The sequence below is a fragment of the Scophthalmus maximus genome, chromosome 14, assembly GCF_022379125.1.
Source record: "Scophthalmus maximus strain ysfricsl-2021 chromosome 14, ASM2237912v1, whole genome shotgun sequence".
Taxonomy (NCBI): Eukaryota; Metazoa; Chordata; class Actinopteri; order Pleuronectiformes; family Scophthalmidae; genus Scophthalmus; species Scophthalmus maximus.
The window spans coordinates 752,501-775,000 of record NC_061528.1 but is presented as its reverse complement, the minus strand read 5'-3'; the positions used below and the strand labels follow the sequence as shown (position 1 = coordinate 775,000).

Below are 22,500 nucleotides of genomic sequence, written 5' to 3'. Positions count from 1 at the left end.
TTCATTATCCATCATGTTTGTTTCCCAGCAGCACATGAAGACCGTAACCCTGACAACCAGACTCACTCAGGCTGCACTGCACATGAACCACCAGCAGAGGGCGGCAGGTACAAACGGCAGACGCTGATTTTTTTTATTTTGTTAAATGTATTTATTGTTTATGAAATATCTGAGTTCTGGACAGAAAGTAAAGACATGGAGAGATGTCACTTTAAGATGTGGGAAGTTTTTTTACTACGTCATAGACTTAAAGAAAAATCAAGACAATAACCGATTACAGTATATTGTAATTTACATTCGAACTCTGTAAATCTATAAAAATGTGAGTGAGATAGTTTTTTCCGTTCCGTGATTCTGCCAATAGGAGGCGAACATCGACACAAAGTGACATTTAATTTCAGGTTTTATGATTTTGTGATTTCTCAGCGTTATATGATCAAATGTGATCATGAAAATCTTTCCTTTACAGAGTTTACAGCATCTGTAAACATGATTATGACGTTAAAGCTTATAATCAGCCTATTAAACATGATTTGATTCACAATGAGCAGAACTTTGAGGATCATGAAGTTGAACAAACGTCCACCTGACGCAGCAGAAGGTTTTCAGATTCCGGCCCGACTCATTATAACTAAGAGCATCGTTGTGATGGACAGAGTTTGCCAGCGACTCCGGTCTGTGTCAGCAGCTTCACCTCGGCCAACTTCATCAGTTCAAAGAGCCTCCGTCACAAATCTCCTGTTGCCTCCTCTGACACGTCCAATCATCTTATTGATCCAGTTTGGAAATGAGGAGGCGGCAGACGGACGGAGCAAAAAGAAAGATCCAAGATTCAATGAGTTTATTGTCATGTCCACAGTAAAAAGATACATAAGATCGCTCTGAGGAATGAAATTCTTATTTTGCAAGTTTCCTTCACACAAATAGAATTACGTAAGAAAAATATATACTAAAAACTAAAGATATAAAATATAAAATATGTGAGGAAGGAGAGCGTTTTACACTGTAAAAAAACTGTTAAATTATGATTTATTCCAACAATGATTATCATAATTAATGCGACAGGTCTCTACATTTAAAGGATGTAGTTGCTATGAATCAGTTTACTGATTTGTTCTGATCTCAGTTCTCATCCTGTAAATTAATCCTCAGAGTTCCTGAACATTAATAACTTTTATTTTCTTGATCTGCCTCTTGAGTGTTTCCTGTTTTATTTTGTAATAGCTGTGGTTTTACTTCCTGTCTTTGTTCCTTTGTCCTGTTTTCCTGTTCCACCTGCGTCTCATTAGTTCATTGGTGTATTTAGATCCTTGAGTTTCCTCTTCGCCATCCTGTTAGTTACTTCCTGTTAGTTACTTCCTGTTTCTTGTCTTCTCTCAGATGTTACCTGTTTTTCCTGCCTGTGGACTTTTGGACAGTTTCTTCGTTGTTTGTCTGGTTCGTCAGATGAATCCTGTTTCTGATGTTTCTGCTGATCGCTCACACAAACAGCTGAAGAGATTTATGAGCTGACGATTATTTCCATTTTCATTTTTGATGTTGGCGCCAAATAATTATAATAATAATGATAAATTTCATTTGTCGTAGTCAACGTCTAAATCAGAAGTCCACAGAGCCGATACCGTTTTATTTATAAATAACCAGTTAATTATACTTTTAATGTTTCCGCTTTAACTGTTAGTCACAGAGAATCTGAGCTCTTGCATTGGTTTTCTGGCTCTCAGCAGCTGATCCACGGGGGTCACCTGACCCTTGGCGTCACCTGACCCTTGGCGTCACCTGACCCTGGGCGTCACCTGACCCTGGGCGTCACCTGACCCTGGGCGTCACCTGACCCTGGGCGTCACCTGACCCTGGGGGTCACCTGACCCCGGGGGTTACCTGACCCTTGGCGTCACCTGACCCTTGGCGTCACCTGACCCCGGGGGTCACCTGACCCTTGGCGTCAACTGACCCTGGGGGTCACCTGACCCCGGGGGTCACCTGACCCTTGGCGTCACCTGACCCTTGGCGTCACCTGACCCCGGGGGTCACCTGACCCCGGGGGTCACCTGACCCTTGGCGTCACCTGACCCTGGGGGTCACCTGACCCTCGGTGAGCGTCTGATCGTGTTGAAACTGAGAGTTTGACAGTTTGTGTAGACGCAGCCACCTGACGTTTGAGGAGCAGGACATTTCCTCTGCAGAACAGAAACTTGACCAAACTTTAATTGAGTCTTTCTTCTCCACTGAGGGAAAAACAAACGAACAGGAGAAGGTGTGAAAGTGTCCGATTTGTAACGTACGATCAAAGGGAGAAGCCCTGAACGCCTCGTTGACCCGGCAGGAGGAGAACCCACTCAGGCGGCGGCAGCGCTGCGTGGAGATGAAAGCCGAGGCTCCAGTGAACGAACAGTTTCCTTCTGAGAGCTTCCTTCCTCTCCACTCTCACAGCCAGTGGATTAAGGGTGAAGCCTTTTGTAGCCGTGAATCCTTTTAAACTCAAAAGAAACCTGTGAAGTCGCCGGAGAAACAAAAAGGCAGCGAGTGTGAACAGGCGACAAAACAGTCAAATGTGTCTGTCTGATGCTTCTTCAGGAGCGACGACGCCTTCACACACGTTTCTCTTCTGTGTGAAGGAGGAAACGTCCAGCGGCTTTAGAACGGGTGAAGTAAAATCACATTGGACTACATCCACATCTTTATGTTCTAGTTCTAAAACTCATCGTTGCTGCTGCAGATCCGCCTGCAGTCAACACCACTCCAGTTGTGGGGGTTCTTCTCAGGACGTCACCTGGGCGTCTTCCTCTGGAGGTTTACTGGACTCATCCAACTGGGAAGAGACCTCGAGGTCGACCCAGGACTCACTGGAGGGAACTACATCTCACATCAGGCCTGGGGACACCTGGGATCCTCCAGGAGGAGCTGGAGAGACTGGCCCAGGAGAGGGACCGTCTCCGAGACCAGATCCTGGATAAGAGGAAGAAGATGGATGATGGATGATGGATGATGGATGATGGATGATGATGGATGATGATGGATGATGGATGATGGATGATGGATAATGGATAATGGATGATGGATGGACAATGGATGATGGATGATGATGGATAATGGATGGATGATGGATGATGGATGATGGATGATGGATGATGGATAATGGATAATGGATGGATAATGGATGATGGATGATGATGGATAATGGATGGATGATGGATAATGGATGATGGATGGATAATGGATGATGGATGATGATGGATGATGGATGATGGATGATGGATGATGATGGATGATGGATAATGGATGATGGATGATGGATGATGATGGATGATGGATGATGGATGATGGATGGATGATGGATGATGGATGATGATGGATGATGGATGATGGATGATGGATGGATGATGGATGATGATGGATGATGGATGATGGATGGATGATGGATGGATGATGATGGATGATGGATGATGGATGATGGATGATAATGGATGATGGATGATGATGGATGATGGATAATGGATGATGGATGGATGATGGATGATGGATGATGGACGATGGATGGATGATGGATGATGGATAATTACTAACTCATGCGGTTGCGGTTACCCCCCCCCCCCCCCCCCCCCCCCCCCCAAACAATCATCTGATCCCTGACATCCATAAACCAACTGTTACACCCTGAACGTCAACGCTTCAGAATGTGGCCTTCAGAGAAGTGGTCGCCCGCCCGCTGCTCATGAATCTGTTCAGACGTGAAGTGTCCGTCTCATCGTCCACACTCGGCCTTTGTGTCGGTCGGTGGCGTGACTAATCCCATCAGACGAGGTCTCACGCTGAGGATCAGAATAATTGGATTGTGAACACACTCACTGAGTTTGCTGCTGAATGGAAACGTTATTAACTGAGTTTGTTTCATCAGCCAAACGGAATCCCTGCTGGTGACGAGCAGCAGACAGGAAGTGAACGTCCATTCATCCATTATCTGTTCTTCTGCAGCCAATCGCAGCTGACACGAGAGGGCGAGAGGCCGAGATACCGGACAGATGGGATGTTAACACCCATCAGGACGAAGAGGACGGAGACGAACAAGTATCAGTGTGTGAAGCCTGTCTTCTGCGTACTGACCAGCAGGGAGGAGTTCATGGTTCAATCTCTGTGAAACAACTCTTCCTCTTCTCTCGTCACGTGAGTCGTTACGTGTTAAACTTTCCCTCCGTCCTGTGATATAAATACTGGAGAGATATTATATTTCATAACAAGTCTTCACCACAGCAGTAAATAAATAAGAATTGGACCCACGTCCCTGGTTGGCAGGTGTGAAAGCAGCAGTGGGAGAATGTATCACATCATTTGTGTTTCACAGAACAAAGACGGAGGAGACACTTCCTGCTTTTCATTTTCATCACGGTCACAGTTTGATTTACTGACCAGGTCGATCACGTCGACACGTCACAGATTCAGTCTCCTCCTCCATCTCGTCTCCGACTCGAGCACCAACAGAGAGATGATGAATATTTGATGATAGAGGAGATTAATATGAAACTTCACTGTGTTCTCGCTGGGTTCCAGAACAATGTCACAGATTCGGTCGTCTCGTCCAGTCAGAGACACATCTCACTGGAACGCTCGTGTTTCCTCCGCTCGTCCATCAGCTCACTGACGAGTCGTCTGAACAGATTCATCATTCGACACAAACACGTCTTTGAATGTACGAGATTCATTCTGGGAAACTGCAACGTCACCTGCTGTTGATTTAAAGACTTTGTTCAGCACTTTGTTCAGCTGCATCTTGTTTTTGGACCCAATATTCACATGTCCGTTGTGGATGGAAACGATCACGAGCTCAACTTGGCTTTTTGACGATTTTCTGAAAACTCCGTTGTGAAGATCCAGTTCTGAACGTGGACTTCAATAAAACTCTGATCCCTCGTTCAGTTACTGTAACGTCCCTCCTGTAGCGTAGTCGTCTTTATTGTGTCCACTAGTCAGAGGCTCAGTTCCACAAAACATTCAAACACACAGAACTTTGTTTCGCTGCTCGTGAGTAAAGAGAAACATCTCCAAAAATAGAAAATCTGCCGTTTTTGGGCGAATGAAGCAGAGAAGTTTGACGTGAAGCCGAGGAGCCGACGGTCAGACGGTGTCTGGAGACGGACAGTTCATTTGTTTCTCCATAAATAAAACCTGACACTCGTCCTGCTGCGTGACGACTTCTTCATGTTCTGTCGGGCTGAGAGTCGGAGGAAGGTTCGTCTCAGACGGACGTTGTTCTGAGGAGAGAATCAATCATGAGGAAGAGTGAAGGAGCAAAAAGTTTAATGAACCGACTCAGACTCAGACTCGACTGTTGTAACAAATGACGGAAATTTAAACCTTTTGTTTCTTCATATTCACACGTGCATTACCTGGATTACTGGTTCCGACTGGTTCTGACTGGGAACTGGTTCAGACCGGCTCTAACTGGTTCCAACTGGTTCCAACTGGTTCCAACTGGTTCCGACTGGTTCTGACTGGGAACTGGATCAGACCAGCTCTAACTGGTTCCAACTGGTTCTGACTGGTTTAGAACTGGTTCTGACTGCACATTTGTTCTGACTGGTTCTGACTAGTTCTGACTGGGAACTGGTTCTGACTGGGAACTGGTTCCTACTGGTTCTGACAGGGAACTGGTTCCGACTGGTTCCGACTGGTTCTGACTGGTTCTGACTGGGAACTGGTTCAGACTGGCTCTAACTGGTTCCAACTGGTTCCGACTGGTTCCGACTTGTTCTGACTGGGAACTGGTTCAGACTGGCTCTAACTGGTTCCAACTGGTTCTGACAGGTTTAGAACTGGTTCTGACTGCAAACTTTTTCCGACTGGTTCCGACTGGTTCCGACTGGGAACTGGTTCCTACTGGTTCAGACTGGCTCTAACTGGTTCCGACTGGTTCCGACTGGGAACTGGTTCCTACTGGTTCTGACTGGGAACTGGTTCCGACTCGTTCTGACTGGTTCTGACTGGTTCCCTGTGACCACGACACAGACACGACTGTTAGCTCGCTGCTTGCATCGTCGCCATAAACGTGTGATGAGATTGATTTTGCTATTGGTCGGCTGGTTTCAGGTGTTTCGTTTCTCTTTCTGTTTCCAGCAGCAGAGAAAAACAACAGCTGAGATTTTTTTCCTCCTTAAATATTTGATGATGTTGTTTGCAGCCGTTTTCCTTCAGTGCTGACGCTCCACTGCCGAGATGAAGATCGTCGAGCAGGTCACAGGAGGACGTGTAGTGGACGAGCTCTCAGTCAGGCCACACCTCCAAGTTGTTTAAAAAGAAACAAGATGCCGTCGGACAAAATGTCAAACTGGAGACTTCAAAACGTCAGTTCACAAACCAGAGAAGTTTATTGACTTGACAGATGAAGTCACGTTGTGAGTCGTGGTTGCACGATGAGACTGTGAATCTGTGATGAACACTGAACTGATCCTCGGCCCTGATCCTCATAGAAGATGTGAACTCTGAACTGATGATACACAATGTTTTGATTGATTTCCAGCGGGAGGCTGAGGAGACGTACAGTGTCTGTACAGTCTCATCGTGTGTCAGAACGTTCACTCTCTCATTCAACTCTTTTTCTGCTGAAACTCAACACTGGAGGTTTGTTATCTGAACACAGCGACGTCACGTCTGATAATCTGCAGCCTCACACTTTGTTTTCACGACTCAGCAGCTCCAGCTCCGGCTCAGACAGTTCAACTTCAGATTCTGGAAAAATGTAAATTATGACACTTGGTCCAAATTACCAACTTATCTTTTTCCCACAGTTACAGATAACTGATGCTTCACACGGTTGATGGAAACTTTTGTTTATCTGAACCCTGGAATGAGGTTGTGCTGCTAAAAATATGAGATTACTGACATCTGTAAAGTAAATGTTATGTTATTAATAGATCTGATCGTTATGTTATATTAGGCCAGATTCAGGCGTTTGTAGTTTGTATATATACATTTATATATACACACACACACACACACACACACACACGCACACACATATATATATATACATATTCATACAACATCTATATATTACATATGCATAAAATACATGTGTTTAATACATCTCTATATAGATATATATATATATATGTGTATGTATGTACATCTCTATATATATAGAGATGTAGATATATCTCTATATATATAGAGATATGTCTATATACCACAAAAAATCATATATACTTCATCGTTGTACTGTAAACTTCATCTATATAATACAAACAACATTTTTATTTCTTTCATCTATATATCGTATACTACATTTATTTGCTACATCTATAAACGACATCTATACACAATGTATATGATATAAACTACATGTTTATGATGTATATTATGATGTATATGATATTAACTACATGTGTATGATATATATGATGATGTATATATTCTAAACTTCATGTATATGATATATATGATGATATAAGCTCCATGTATATGATTTATATAATGATTTATTTGTTATAAACTCCATGTATATGATATATATGATGAAGTGTTTGATATAATCACATGTGCAGTGGGCGGAGCGGCCGTGACGTCACGGTCCCGGGCAGCAGGCCCCTCCCCGCCCCGGTGACATCAGCCGCAGCTCGGCCTCTCTCCTCCAGGAGGAGGAGCTGGATCAGATCGGCGGACGGAGCTCGACGGTCCCGCTGCTCCGCTGCTCCTTCACGGGACAGAAGAAGAGCTGTTCTCCGCAGGTAAGAGTCGTCGAGCCGCTCCTCATCCTCAGCCTCCTCCTCCAGCTGCTGCTCCTCGTCCCGGAGACGAAACTTTTCTTCACTCTCTCCAGAGGAGGGACCCGGTCCGGATCGGCTCTGTGGATCCGACCCGCAGGGGACCCGGTCCGGGTCGGCTCTGTGGATCCGACCCGCAGGGGACCCGGTCCGGATCGTAGCAGCTTCTCTTCGTCTGTTCTCGTGTTTAAAAAAAAAGAAGAAAAAAAAGTTGTCAAATCGAGCGACGCGTCGTGAAGCGGCGGGACCGAGAGACGAGGCTCCGCCCCGGTCCCGGTCCCGGTGAGGTCCCGGTCCCGGTGAGGTCCCGGTGCGGCGCGGGGTCTGACTGCGGGTCTCACCGGTTACCATTGGTTACTGAACAACACAGCCCACCGATCAGCACGTGACGAGTTGACCCTGAGCTGACGTCAGAGGAACCTACCCCATCAGTCGATCATCAGTCATCAGTCGATCAGTCCATCAGTCGATCATCAGTCATCAGTCCATCAGTCGATCATCAGTCCATCAGTCCATCAGTCGATCATCAGTCAATCATCAGTCCATCAGTCGATCATCAGTCCATCAGTCGATCATCAGTCCATCAGTCGATCATCAGTCATCAGTCCATCAGTCGATCATCAGTCGATCATCAGTCGATCATCAGTCGATCATCAGTCGATCTCTACCTGTCGGCCTCATTAGCATAAATATATTATAAACGTGAAAACCTTGAATTGGCAGAATGTTAAATGAACTTGTTATCTATAATAATAATTGGACCAATCATCTGTTCTGAGATTCTAATGGAACAATCAGGAAGAGAAGAGACGTTTGTTGAGTTTGAAAAGTGTCGTAATTATCAGTTTACTTCACGATGAGGTGACGAAGAGAAGAGCTGTTGACGTGTTGAGGCCAAGGTCCTCCTCTTCCTCCTCTTCCTCTTCCTCCTCCTCCTCTTCCTCTTCCTCCTCTTCCTCTTCCTCCTCCTCCTCTTCCTCTTCCTCCTCTTCCTCCTCTTCCTCTTCCGCCTCTTCTTCTTCCTCCTCTTCCTCTTTCGCCTCTTCCTCCTCTTCTTCTTCCTCTTCTTCTTCCTCTTCCTCTTCCTCCTCTTCCTCCTCTTCCTCTTCCTCTTCCTCCTCTTCTTCCTCTTCCTCTTCCTCCTCTTCTTCTTCCTCTTCCTCCTCTTCTTCTTCCTCTTCCTCCTCTTCCTCTTCCTCCTCTTCTTCCCCTTCCTCTTCCTCTTCCTCCTCTTCCTTCTTCCTCTTCCCATAGCCTGCTCTCCTCCCACACCAGGCGAAGTGGTTCAGTCCACATCTGACGGTCGCTGGCTTCAGGTTCAACGTCCAGAGGAGGAATCTCACTCATGACTGATACATCCAGACACATTTTCCTAGTTGTGATCATGTTGACGTGTTCAAAGACGTTGTGGCAGCAGTGAGATGCATCAACTGAGGTGACTGTTCAAACCCATTCATTTATAAACACAGTTCACAGACTTCCAGCGTTGCATTCTAGGATCAACGTTCGCCTTGGAGAGTAAAGTGGAAGCTCGTCTGAGTTCCTGATTCTTTGAGTCTTGCAGCTTTCTGCTCAGGACTGACGTCGTGTTGGTCGTGGTCTTGCTCACGGCGAGGATCTAACATGTGACGCACTCATGCTCATGGTCACCTGAGGCTGAACTGTAGTAACTCGACTGGGTTTTCCTGTTGGCTCATCGATGTGGTCGTGTTCACAGTGTTGACGAGTCCACGTGATCCACCTCGGGAATTTTCCGAAAGCTCCAAATTCTCGAGTTGTGACATTTGTCCTGCGTGACGTGAGCTACCCGCTAGCTCGTGAGTCGCTAGCTCGTGAGCCCCCCGCTAGCTCGTTAGACTTGTGTCCACGTTGGCGCTGTCGAGCAGCAGCGTTGTCACAATGTCACCACTCAGACACCAGTTCACCGTGTCGCCACTTCACACGTCCACCGAGTTCATCCTTTGAACGCTAATTAGCAGTTGTTAGCATTCCAAATGATGACAATACTAAGCCATTAATACCTGCTAAACATGAATACATCTGATTTGTAAAGCACATCTCATTGTTAAAATCGATCCCAAAGTGCTGCAGAGTTACACAAGATTAAAAACAGGAGGAAAAAATACAAGGTTCAAGAGAACGCTTTTAAGCCCTTCACTAGCTTGCTAGCGCCAGCAGCATGTTAGCATGTTAGATGACAGTTCAGAGCCGCTAGCTTGACTTGAGAGTGTTGTCCACGTATGTTCACGCTGAACTACGTTCACACGTGTGGTTTCCAGGCAGTTTGACTCACGAGAACATTGTTAGTGGCGACTTCCAACAATCTGTTTACAGAAATAGAAATGATTGAAAAACTTTGTTCACGGAAAAATGTGTTTGTTGTGTTCTGCTTCTCGTCTCTGTGACGTTCTTCAGCTGCAAACTGACTCAGACTCAGTCGGAGCAGCTGGTGTGTATGTGAACGTAAAGGAGCATTTAGCAGCTGAAGATCCTGATGTTCACCTGATGTTTATACCTCGTACCTGCTGCACCATGAGAAATTACCCAGAATTCCACCTCGGCGTGTGAATCTGTTTGTGGACATTGTTTGACTTTCTGAGCAGAACCTGCTCCGTCCCTCGATCCTCCGGCGAGGACGCAGCAGGTCTGCGGCTGCAGCTGGACCTGAATGGGCTTCATTGTTTCAATGAATGCATGTGGTTCCAGATAAGCGCTGCCCCCCCCCCCCCCCCCCCCCCCCCCCTCCAGGGGTGAATGTGTGTCTCCTGGTGTCGCTGATGAAGCTCAGCTCACAGCTGATTACAGCACGGTTGTGACTGCCAGCTGGTTCCCCTCTCCCCTCTCCCCTCTCCCCTCTCCCCTCTCCCCTCTCCCCTCTCCCCTCTCCCCTCTCGCCTCTCCCCTCTCCCCTCTCCCCTCTCCCCTCTCCCCTCGCCTCTCCCCTCTCCCCTCGCCTCTCCCCTCTCCCCTCTCCCCTCTCCCCTCTCGCTCCTCGCCCCTCTCCCCTCTCCCCTCTCCCCTCTCCCCTCTCCCCTCTCGCCTCTCCCCTCTCCCCTCTCCCCTCTCCCCTCTCCCCTCGCCTCTCCCCTCTCCCCTCGCCTCTCCCCTCTCCCCTCTCCCCTCGCCCCTCGCCTCTCGCCTCTCCCCTCTCCCCTCTCGCCTCTCCCCTCTCCCCTCTCGCCTCTCCCCTCTCCCCTCTCCCCTCTCCCCTCTCCCCTCGCCTCTCGCCTCTCCCCTCTCCCCTCTCGCTCCTCGCCCCTCTCCCCTCTCCCCTCTCCCCTCTCCCCTCGCCTCTCGCCTCTCGCCTCTCCCCTCTCCCCTCGCCTCTCGCCTCTCCCCTCTCCCCTCCCCTCTCCCCTCTCCTCTCGCCTCTCCCCTCTCCCCTCTCCCCTCGCCTCTCGCCTCTCCCCTCTCCCCTCGCCTCTCGCCTCTCCCCTCTCCCCTCTCCCCTCTCCCCTCGCCTCTCGCCTCTCCCCTCTCCCCTCGCCTCTCGCCTCTCCCCTCTCCCCTCTCCCCTCGCCTCTCGCCTCTCCCCTCTCGCTCCTCGCCCCTCGCCTCTCGCCTCTCCCCTCTCGCTCCTCGCCCCTCGCCTCTCGCCTCTCCCCTCTCGCTCCTCGCCCCTCGCCTCTCGCCTCTCGCCTCTCGCCTCTCCCCTCGCCTCTCGCCCCTCGGCCCTCGCTCCTCGCCCCTCGGCCCTCGCTCCTCGCCCCTCTCCCCTCTCGCTCCTCGCCCCTCGCCTCTCGCCTCTCCCCTCTCGCTCCTCGCTCCTCGCTCCTCGCCTCTCCCCTCTCGCTCCTCGCCCCTCGCCTCTCGCCTCTCGCCTCTCCCCTCGCCTCTCGCCCCTCGGCCCTCGCTCCTCGCCCCTCGGCTCTCGCTCCTCGCCCCTCTCCCCTCTCGCTCCTCGCCCCTCTCGCCTCTCGCCTCTCGCTCCTCCCCCCTCTCCCCTCTCCCCTCGCCTCTCGCCTCTCGCCTCTCGCCTCTAGCCCCTCGGCCCTCCCTCGTCAGCTTTACTTGTCAGGGGCTGAAGACAGACATTGTCCCAGGGCTGAGTCATCCTGGAGTCTTTCCCCTGATGCTTGGCATCAGCTGGAGTCCAGAGTGAGTTCACTGGTGCCTGGTGCTCAGGACCTAAATGTTACTCTGTCGCATGACAGGATCGTAGCTCGCAGCATGTTTAGCGTGAGAGCTGTGTCTCCGGGTCGTCGCGGTCTGTCCATCATGTCGGCCTGGTCCAGAATAGAGAATATACACGATAATATGAGACTTCTAAGATGCATGGAGAAGAGACAGCAGGGTTAAATGGACAAATGCATCAGTATTCATGGTCCCCAGAAGAGACCAGTCCTGCAGACTGTGTTTTTGTTATATGTACCGCCACCAACAGGTCAAAACTAATTATACCGCTTCTAACACGTTGAGAAGTATCAGAACCACAGTACAAGTGTAATGTGAGAAAAATCGAGCTATTAGTATGCTAACTTATGTTAGCATGCCACTATTTTTAGCTTTTGAACAAGCTAAGTGCAGACTAGCATCCTTCAGAGGCTCCATTCAAAGAGCGATGGCGTCCCAGCGGCGCAGCTAGCTCTCATTCCTGAGGCTCATTGGGAGCTGGTGTCGAAGCTAACAAGCTAGCTATGTGGGCGGTGCAGCGGCGGGACAAGCATAGGAAGTCCTCCGTAGACCAGACGTGGCGTGTCCGTTCGGCCCTGCGTGATCTAGGCGTGTCGACGAAGAGGTCTGAAGGACGCGAGTGGAGTCAGGGGACGCCGCTGTTGATCGACTGCAGCAGAGTCAACACGACGACGACGTGGCAGCAAAACATGAGCAAACAGGGACGAGGAGGAAACGCCCCCAACGCTCGCGTGTCGGGACCAAGGAGCCGAGGAGCAACACCTACAACTCATCTAACTGTTACGTATCAGTATCAGGAGATACACACGACGGTTACTGAACACACGTGTGTGTGTGTGTGTGTGTGTGTGTGGGGGGGGGTGGTGAGGTTGGTGTCTAGGGGTGTGTGTGTGTGTGTGCGTGTGTGTGTTCAGCCATTGTTTCTGGTTCGTGACACGACTGGTAACAACTGAATCGCCTCATGAATTTCCCCAGAACGACAGTTTGACGTGACCTCTGACCTTCTCTTCATCGTCACAAGTGTGATAAGTTTCGGACTTTTCGTTTTTCCCCGTCTTCTCCCCCTTCACTTGAATAATGCATGATTTCATCTGGAGCTCAGCATTCCTCACATTCCTGCTCCTCACTTTATCCCTGCAGCCAGTTCCAGCTCGGTGTGTTTGTACTGAACGCCGCGCGACTCCACAGACGACTACGACGGAACAATACGAAGCGTAAACACCAGTAAACACCGACCGACGGAGCCGGAGGGCGTGAGCCAACAGAACAGCTCCGACGGTCATCAAAAAATTTAAATTCCATAAAGGAGATTAAACTATTTTCTTTTTAATCTGTTAAAATACAACTGAAGGTTTATTTGCTTCCTTTCTTCTCCCAGTTTAACTCCAGACTCTAAACTCCGTTGTCCCATTTCCTCTTCCTCTTCCTCTTCCTGTTTCCTCTTCCTGTTCACCACATTTCTTTTTACAATAAGATGATATTTTATTACTTTACTGATGTTTTCATGGGGCATTTAGTTTCAGGTGGTCCTGCGCTCATGAACACGTGGACCTGGACTCAGTAGAGTCAGAGTGGGATGTGGAGGGTCACAGTTATGAGCAGAACTCAGGAGTTGATAGTGATACATGTCGGACATATGTCTATTTGGATAAGATGTGACATCACAACGTTCTGGCCCTGATTCATAAAGGAAACTGGATCAGTTGGCGGCGAGTGACGAGGAGCTGGTGATTCTAGTGAAAAGTTTATTTCAGATGAACTGATGTATCGGAGAGAATGAAGCTCTTGTTGGATCGTCGTGTCTTCGACAGTGGTGGTGTGGTTCAGGAGCTGAGACACGACCTGGAGGCCTCAGCTGTGTTGACTCAGTGTGTTTGTGTTCATACGTCAGCGAGCGGCCGCCTGTTCCTCTGGTTCTGTGACCAGCTGCTGAGTTCTCAGAACCTCTGGACGTCCGTTCAACCACATATTAAACCTGAACACACTGTTTGTGTCATGTGACGGTCTGTGGTTGTAGAAAAATGGGCGTGTCTCAGCATGATTCTGTTCATATGGTTATGAACATTAATCCGACGAAACATCAGTCACTATAGTGTCGCTATAGAAACCCAGGTGTTGTCACGGCAACAAGGATCAATGTCAATGATCAGTGTTTGTTGTCGAGTGTGTAACAGGAAGCAGGACTCACTGGAGCTAGTTTGCATTTTATTACCTCAACCCTGTCCTGCTGTCTGTCTGTCTCTCTGACTGTCTGTGTCTCTGTCTCTCTGACTGTCTGTGTCTCTGTCTGTCTGTGTCTGTCTGTGTCTCTGTCTGTCTGTCTGTCTCTCTGACTGTCTGTGTCTCTGTCTCTCTGACTGTCTGTGTCTCTGTCTGTCTGTCTGTCTGTCTCTCTGACTGTCTGTGTCTCTGTCCGTGTCTCTGTCTGTCTGTCTGTCTGTCTCTCTGACTGTCTCTCTGACTGTCTGTGTCTCTGTCTGTCTGTCTCTGTCTGTCTGTCTCTCTGACTGTCTGTGTCTTTGTCTGTCTGTCTCTCTGTCTGTCTCTCTGTCTGCCTGTCTGTCTGTCTCTCTGACTGTCTGTGTCTCTGTCTGTCTGTCTGTCTCTCTGACTGTCTCTCTGACTGTCTGTGTCTCTGTCTGTCTGTCTCTGTCTGTCTGTCTCTCTGACTGTCTGTGTCTTTGTCTGTCTGTCTCTCTGTCTCTCTGTCTGTCTCTCTGTCTGTCTGATATTGTCGACCTGACAGCTGAATGTTGAGGGTGAGAACCTCTCGTCTCTGGTTTTGGTCCTGATGCTGATGCTGATTCTGGTTCTGGTTCTGATTCTGGTCCTGATGCTGATTCTTGTTCTGGTTCTGGTTCTGGCTCTGATTCTTGTTCTGGTTCTGGTTCTGGCTCTGATTCTGGTTCTGGTTCTGGTTCTGGTTGTGTTTCTGATTCTGGTTCTGGTTCTGGTTCTGATTCTGGTCCTGATGCTGGTTCTGGTTCTGATTCTAGTCCTGATGCTGGTTCTGTTTTTGATTGTGGTTCTGGTTCTGCTTCTGGTTCTGATTCTTGTTCTGGTTCTGGCTCTGGTTCTGATTCTGGTCCTGATGCTGGTTCGGAGTCTGATTCTGGTTCTGGTTGTGTTTCTGATTTTGTTTCTGGTTCTGGTTCTGATTCTAGTCCTGATGCTGGTTCTGGTTCTGGTTCTGGTTCTGATTCTAGTCCTGATGCTGGTTCTGTTTTTGATTGTGGTTCTGATTCTGGTCCTGATGCTGGTTCTGGTTCTGATTCTAGTCCTGATGCTGGTTCTGTTTTTGATTGTGGTTCTGGTTCTGGTTCTGGTTCTGATTCTGATTCTGATTCTGGTTCTGGTTCTGGTCCGTCTCCATGAAATATCCCCAAACCAACAGACGCTGACATGTTTTTCTTGGCGCTGGGTCTTGAACGTCTCCTGACGAGAACAATGTGATGAAGGAAACTGCCTCTCATCACAAAGGCATTTCCTCTTCAGCCACTTCCTGTTCAGGAGCGGCCGAGCGGAGAGTCGCCTCATGTCCAGATGCTTTAATGACTGCGGAGTGAATTCTATCGGAAACGTTTGTGACCTGATGTCAGTAAAATGACACGTTTACAGCTGCGACTAACGTTTCTGAGCTTTAACGAATAATCGTTGTTCGCTTGATCGATGGATCATTTCGAGACAGAACTCCGTCCTTCTCAGTTACTGCAGTCTGAGCTGTTTGATTGATTAATCCATTCATTATAACTAATCGTTGCTGATCATGAGTTTTGGGGGAAAATGTGAGGAAGTGAACAGATGAGGAGTGAGATGTGTGACGCTCTTCAGTCTCTGACTCTAAAGTGATGTAAAGTCTCACAGTGAATTTCCACCAACGTTCCTGTCAAAGAACTGAGGTCCTGCGCCGTTCTGTCGTCTGATGTCACCAAACGTCATCACAGTCGGAGAAAAACAACAAAACTTATTGACACAAAACACTGAGTCGGCTCCAGGTCGACCAGTGAACTCTGAGCAGCTGCTGCTGGAACCAGATCTTCTACTGTCAGAGCCTCAGGCCGCCGCCCCTCGCTCTGTCCTTCACCCGCCTGCAGCAGGAGGAGGGGGGGGGACCAACACGTCGATTATTAAAACACACCACAACAACGTGATGTCACCCGTTGGCATCTGGACCAGCGCCATCTTGTTTTTTTAAAAACTGGACAAAGAATTGGGGGTGTGGCCTGTCTTAAGAGCTCGTCCACCTAAACCTGCAACCATCGACCCATTGGATGGTACCAGCTGTCAATCACACTGTGTAAATATTTTACTGATATCATTATGAATCAAGTGAGTGGTAGAGTCACGTTCTCAAAGAGTCGCCCTCTGCTGGTCAGTACACAGAACACAGGCTTCAAACTGAAGCTCAGTATGTAGAAGCCCAGCTGAGCGACTGGTCGACTGTGGGTTAGGTTCACGCACCTGAGCAGCTGCTGCAGCACCGAGCAGGTGGAGACAGCATGTTGAGGTTTGAATGAATCTGCACTTTGCTCCCCGATCAGACTCCTGGGACATCCTGGTGTGATGATGTCACACTTTACTGTCTCTAGGCAACAGGTGCTTATTTGCGTGTCAGAGTTTGCATGCAGAGTCGTCCACGCCCGCGATTGTTCTGTGGTGGGAGTCTCACAGTGCAGGGGCGTCAGGCTGCTGCTGCCTGACCCCCCCCCCCCCCCCCCAGATGTCAGACGTTATATCTGGGTGGTCGGCAGCAGCAGCCTGACCCCCCCCCCCCCCCCCCCCCCCGGCTGCAGAGAGATGAGATCCAGACGTCCTGACGACGTAGAGCAGCAATGAACGATGAGATGTGGCTAATATCTTAATATCAACATTGCTGATGATAACTGAGTCCACCGGTCGAACGATTAAAACTTAGAAACCACAGAGACGGAAATAAAAACAAATGAGTCAGAAAAGACGAGAACATTCAAATGTGGATGGAAATAAAACAAAGAAAAGATAAAGAACAACAACAAGAAATTAAAAGATGAGAAACAAATAATAAAAACGTGAAGTCTGGATAACATACTGACTTTTATACTGCTGCTTTAAAAAAAAGTTTAAAAACCGCTTCAGGCTTCAGGCTTCAGGCTTCAGGCCGAGGAGCCGAAGAGTTGAGGAGTCGAGGAGTCGAAGAGCTGAAGAGCCGAAGAGTCAAAGAGTCGATGAGTCGAGGAGTCGAAGAGTCGAAGAGTCGAAGAGCTGAAGAGCCGAAGAGCCGAAGAGTCGAAGACTCGAGGAGTCGAGGAGTCGAGGAGTCGAAGAGTCGAGGAGCCGAAGAGTCGAGGAGTCGAAGAGTCGAGGAGTCGAGGAGTCGAGGAGTCGAGGAGTCGAAGAGTCGAGGAGCCGAAGAGTCGAGGAGTCGAGGAGTCGAAGAGTCGAGGAGTCGAAGAGTCGAGGAGCCGAAGAGTCGAGGAGTCGAGGAGTCGAAGAGTCGAAGAGTCGAGGAGTCGAAGAGTCGAGGAGTCATCATAACCTCGATATTCCAGGAACTCTTCAAAGAAACTTCCTCAAACCTTCATTTTGACTCAAAGAATCAACTATTCAAAAGGTTCAAAGGTCAACGTCAATGTCACATCACAAAGTTCTGCAGAAAACAAACTGTAACTGGATCATTTATTAAACTCACGAGCAGAAGTAGAGACGAGCGTGTTTCCTCTCGCACGAACACAGAATCAACTTCTGTTCATTTATTTATTGTTGTCGTCATATTTACTTCGACGACAGATTTGTGGTGATAGTTTGTAGTAAAAAGGAACCAACGTGAAACTTTACTGTCCACGATAAAGAACAAACAAACTATAATGACTCCAGAGCTGAACTTCCAGTTTATAATGAAACAAACTGCAGATTCTTCAATATTCAATCCTCCGTGTGGTTTATCATGGAGTTAATGATCGTGTATCAGGGTTTAACTGGTATGAATTAATAAACTGATATCTGAGAAAACTAATCAAACATCTGATTTATTATTCTGTTGATGTTTGTTTTTTAATGATTCTACTTGTGAAGATCCAAAGTTACTGAAATCACACAAACAGGATATTTATGCCGATCCACTGTGTTTGTCGTACGAAGCTTCTGAAAAACATCTTCAACATCAACCGACACATTCCATGATGTTGGAGTTTCTCACTGACTCTTAAATAATCCAAAACCTGAAAGGGAGAAACAGACTCAGCTGCATTTTCTTTATAATCCTGTTTGTTGCAGGAATCATGGGAGACCGTTGACGTCTGACCGCTTCAGTTTAAGGAAAAACCCACCGGAGCCTGAGCGCACCGGCCGCCGCGCAGTGACGGGTCCCACAACATGGCCGCCCATCGAATCAGAGCCACAGTCAACAACAACAACACTTCTCTGCCTCGCTGCAGGTCGGAAGGGACGCTGGTCGACCTCAGCGACAGCGTGTCGGAGGCCACGCTCACCGATGTCAAAGGTCAGTGGCTCAGACTGTAGAAACAGATTCAAGAGGCTGAAAGCATGACAGCTGTCTTAGCTGAATCTTTTTCTCTGGTGTCGCACCACTGGTCTTCAGTGTAGCTGCTTATGGACGTGACTCTGGGCTACTGAAATGAAAAGAGCAGTACAAACGTAGATCTTCGTCTGTTGTGATGTAAGAGATGCTGTAACTTCTTACTTTATTCTTTTCTTTCAGTGCCTTCTCCCAGCACCTTACGACTGGACGCCACCGCCTCCTTCGGTGCCGCCAGGGAGGTCGTTGCCATAAAGGACTACTGCCCGTCCAGCTTCACCACCCTGAAGTTCTCCAAGGGCGACCGCCTGTATGTCCTGGACTCGTCAGGAGCGGAGTGGTGGTACGCCCACAACAACACGGAGATGGGATACATTCCTGCAGCCTACGTGCAGCCTGTCGACTACAGAGACTCGTCGTTCAGTGACAGCGGGATGATCGACACTGTGGGAGACTGTAACGAGGAGGCAGCCAAAGAACTGGACCTGTTAGGAGAGTGGTCAGGCGTGATCCTGAAACCGACCACCTTCCAGAACGGGAATCCTTTTGCAGCAACGCATACCTCTACGAACCCTTTCCTGAACGGAGGACCTCAGAGCTCACTGGACCTGAACAGCAATGAGAGATCAGTTGACCTCCTTCTGTTCGACTCGCTTGCTCCGTCAGTGCCCGACTCCGCCAGCAGCACTGTCGACATAAATGGTTTTGGTAGTGGTGTTTTTAGCCTGAACCCTCTCAGTCCCACTGTGTCCGTTGGGCAGTCGCTGCGCAGGGACAACCCGTTTTTCAGAAGCAAGCGTTCCTACAGTCTGTCGGAGCTGTCCATTCTGCAGGCTCAGTCCGACGGCCCTCAGGCCTCCAATGGCTTCTTCGGAGGCCTGAAAGCTCCGGTGCCGGAGCAGTTCCAGAGCCGGGAGGATTTCAGGACGGCGTGGCTCAACCATCGCAAGCTGGCCAGGTCCTGCCACGACTTGGATTCTCTGGGTCAGAACCCAGGCTGGGGCCAAACGCAGCCGGTGGAAACCAACATCGTCTGTCGGCTGGACAGCTCGGGAGGCGCCGTCCAGCTCCCAGACACCAACATCAGCATCCTCATACCCGAGGGCCACGTGGGCCCAGGGGACACCCAGCAGATCTCCCTCAAGGCTCTGCTTGACCCACCGCTGGAGCTGAACAGCGACCGCTGCACCACCGTCAGCCCCGTGGTGGAGATCAAACTCAGCAACATGGAGAGCAAAACCACCGTCACCCTGGAGATGAAGGTGTCCGTCGTGGTGAAGATAGAGAGCAGAGAGACGACGGAGGTCTTGTGCGTCAGGAGTGACTGTAAAGAGGGACCGTACACTCCCATTCCTCAGGCCTACATTTACGGGGACACGGTGCAGGTGTGTCTGGACAACCTGGAACCGTGCATGTACGTGTGCGTCGTGGCTCAGTCTCAGTCCGTGTCCCCAGACTCCACAGTTTGGGAGCACGTGCTCAAAAAGATCACCTTAGGCGTGTATGGTCCCAAACACATTCACCCGTCCTTTAAGACGGTCGTCGCCATGTTTGGTCACGACTGTGCCCCAAAGACACTCCTGGTGAGCGAAGTCGGCAAGCAGGCACAGGCTGCACCACCGGTGGCGCTGCAGCTCTGGGGCAAACACCAGTTTGTCTTGTCCAGACCGCAGGACCTCCGGCTCGGCATTTACTCCAACATGGCCAACTACGAGGTCAAGGCCGGTGAGAAGGCCAGAGTGGTCCGGGGCTTCCAGGTGAAACTGGGCAAAGTCAGCAGGCTCGTCTATGTTATCGCTTCACGCACCAGTGACGATGTTTCTGACTTCACCTTAAGAATCCAGGTCAAAGACGACCACGATTGTATCCTGGCTCAGTTTTGTGTCCAGACGCCGACCCCGCCGCCCAAAGCAGGTCCGAAGACATCAGTGCAGCGGCGCTTCCTGAAGAAGAAGGAAGTCGGCAAGATTGTCCTGTCTCCTCTCGCTGTCGCCACCAAGTATCCTGTTTTCCAGGACAGGAGGATAAACAACCTTAAGTTTGGAAAATTAATCAAAACTGTGATCCGACAGACAAAGAATCAGTACCTGCTTGAGTACCGGAAAGGAGACTTTGTGGCTCTGCTGAGCGAAGAGAAGATCAGGCTGAAGGGCCAGTTGTGGACGAAGGAGTGGTACATTGGATACTATCTGGGCAGGATGGGACTCGTCCACGCGAAGAACGTGCTGGTGGTCGGGAAGTTGAAGCCCATCTACTTCAGCGGGCCCGACCTCACCACCTCCTTGTTCCTGGAGCAGATACTGAAGCCCTGCAAGTTCCTCACGTACATCTACGCCTCGGTCAGAACTATACTGATGGAGAACATCGGCAACTGGCGAGCGTTCGCCGACGCCCTGGGATACGTCAACCTGCCGCTGACGCACTTCTGCCGCGCGGAGCTGGACAGCGAACCTGAGCGTGTGGCGTCGGTGCTGGAGCGGCTGAAGGAGGACTGCAACAACACCGAGTGCAAAGAGAGGAAGTCGTTCCAGAAGGAACTCCTGACGGTGAGTCGCCAACTCGCCGTCCGTCCTCTTGTGTTCTGACCTTGAGGTGTCACGTGTTTCTGTTTGCTTCCTCCTGATTGGACGTTTCCCTCTCTCCTGTTATCTGCCCTCGGCTGCTTTGGGCTTTAGTCTCTGGTGTTTCTGCTGCGAGTGCAGTCGATAACTGCTGCGTCGGCATCCAGTGGAGCTGCGGAGGGCGGCAGGACACTTTGTTCTCGTACGAGCGTCTTGTTGTTTGAGCAGTTTTTCTTCGCCGCGCTGGTGATTATAAATCCAGCCGACGGCTCCGGCTGCTCGGGTCTTTATGAGCATATGAATCAAACCAGGCCGTGAAGCAGCTTAATGACTCGTCGTGTTCGGCTTAATGATATAAACAGAGCCACAGGTGTTTGAAATGTACAGACTGACAGTAAACGTCTCACAACAACCCTCCAACAGCGTTCGGATTCTGATCCTGATCCCTGACTACAGCGTCAAGAGTCATCCACACATAAACACTATTAAAATTCAATGGCATTAAATCTGCAGCCAGACTTCTGCTAATTCTCCATAATCTTTTAAATGTTTTTTGCAGTTTTGATTTTACTTACACTTTCCCCGAGTGTAAGTTTGTTCCTGGAGCCGTCGGAGGTCACGTGACGTTCGACAGCTTGAGGCCTCGCTGAGCAGAAGCACTGTAATTTACGTGAGCTTGTAAACGCCACTTAGAACCATTTATAGAGAATTTGGAGCAGAAGATAATAAAAGGTGGTCAGGCTCATGTCTGACTGTACTTCAGTCTTCATGTTGTTGTTCTCGCAGGGTTCAGTGTCTCAACTCTTTTCTCCTCCTCTCGTCTGCGGAGGAACAGTTCTCTGTGTCGGAGCCGTCGTGGTGATTTTGCCGGTGAATCGTTTGACATGGACAGAGTTTATTTTTAGAAGCTGCGCGGTCGCGGCTCTTTGTGCTCAGACGTCTGAACCCACTCGACTGCTGGAGGAGCAGAGAACTCTCTTCAGCAGTATTTATAGAACAAGTGTAGAACTTTCCCTCCGTCGATCTGATTCACACAGTTTCTGTGAGAACATGAATAAACATTCAGATGTTTAATATCTGACATCCTGTAAACAGAGACACAACATGTGACCATATGAGTCTGTCACTGACTCAGTGTCACTCACTTTTATTTTGACAAAGCAGAAAATCTTTTTCATGTTTTCATTTCATGATTCCCTTTACTTATATTTCAGCCCATATATTGTTATCATAATTATTTTCACTGCCAAATATCCGTGTGAGTATGGACTCACACGTGGCTCCTGTGTGTGCATGTGATCAATGACCACAGACACAACGTCGATCAGTCCATTGATTGATTTACTCTGTGACAGTCAGTGTGTAGTTGTTGTTGTGTAGTTGTGTTGTTTCCTGTTTCATTGTCCAGTTAGAAACTGAAGCTTCAGTCCTTCGGGCGCCGGCGTCCGACCTCCACGACCTTCCCATGATCCTCCCTGAGCCAGAGGCATGACCAGAGGTCTCACTCTGTTGGTTTTACAACCAAATATATAGA

The 22,500-nt window shown here is 49.1% G+C and overlaps 1 protein-coding gene across 1 annotated transcript in view; it reads left to right on the top strand.

Annotated features, from left to right (window-relative positions):
• The first annotated feature begins 7,511 nt into the window (after positions 1-7,511).
• LOC118282886 (SH3 domain-binding protein 4) overlaps positions 7,512-22,500 on the top strand; it is a 19,599-nt gene continuing 4,610 nt past the window's right edge. Inside the window, exons 1-3 of the mRNA XM_035604416.2 lie at positions 7,512-7,721; positions 18,144-18,369; positions 18,589-20,951. Coding sequence (XP_035460309.1) covers positions 18,243-18,369; positions 18,589-20,951 — 2,490 coding nt within the window. The 5' untranslated portion in view covers positions 7,512-7,721; positions 18,144-18,242. The remainder of the gene's footprint in view (positions 7,722-18,143; positions 18,370-18,588; positions 20,952-22,500) is intronic.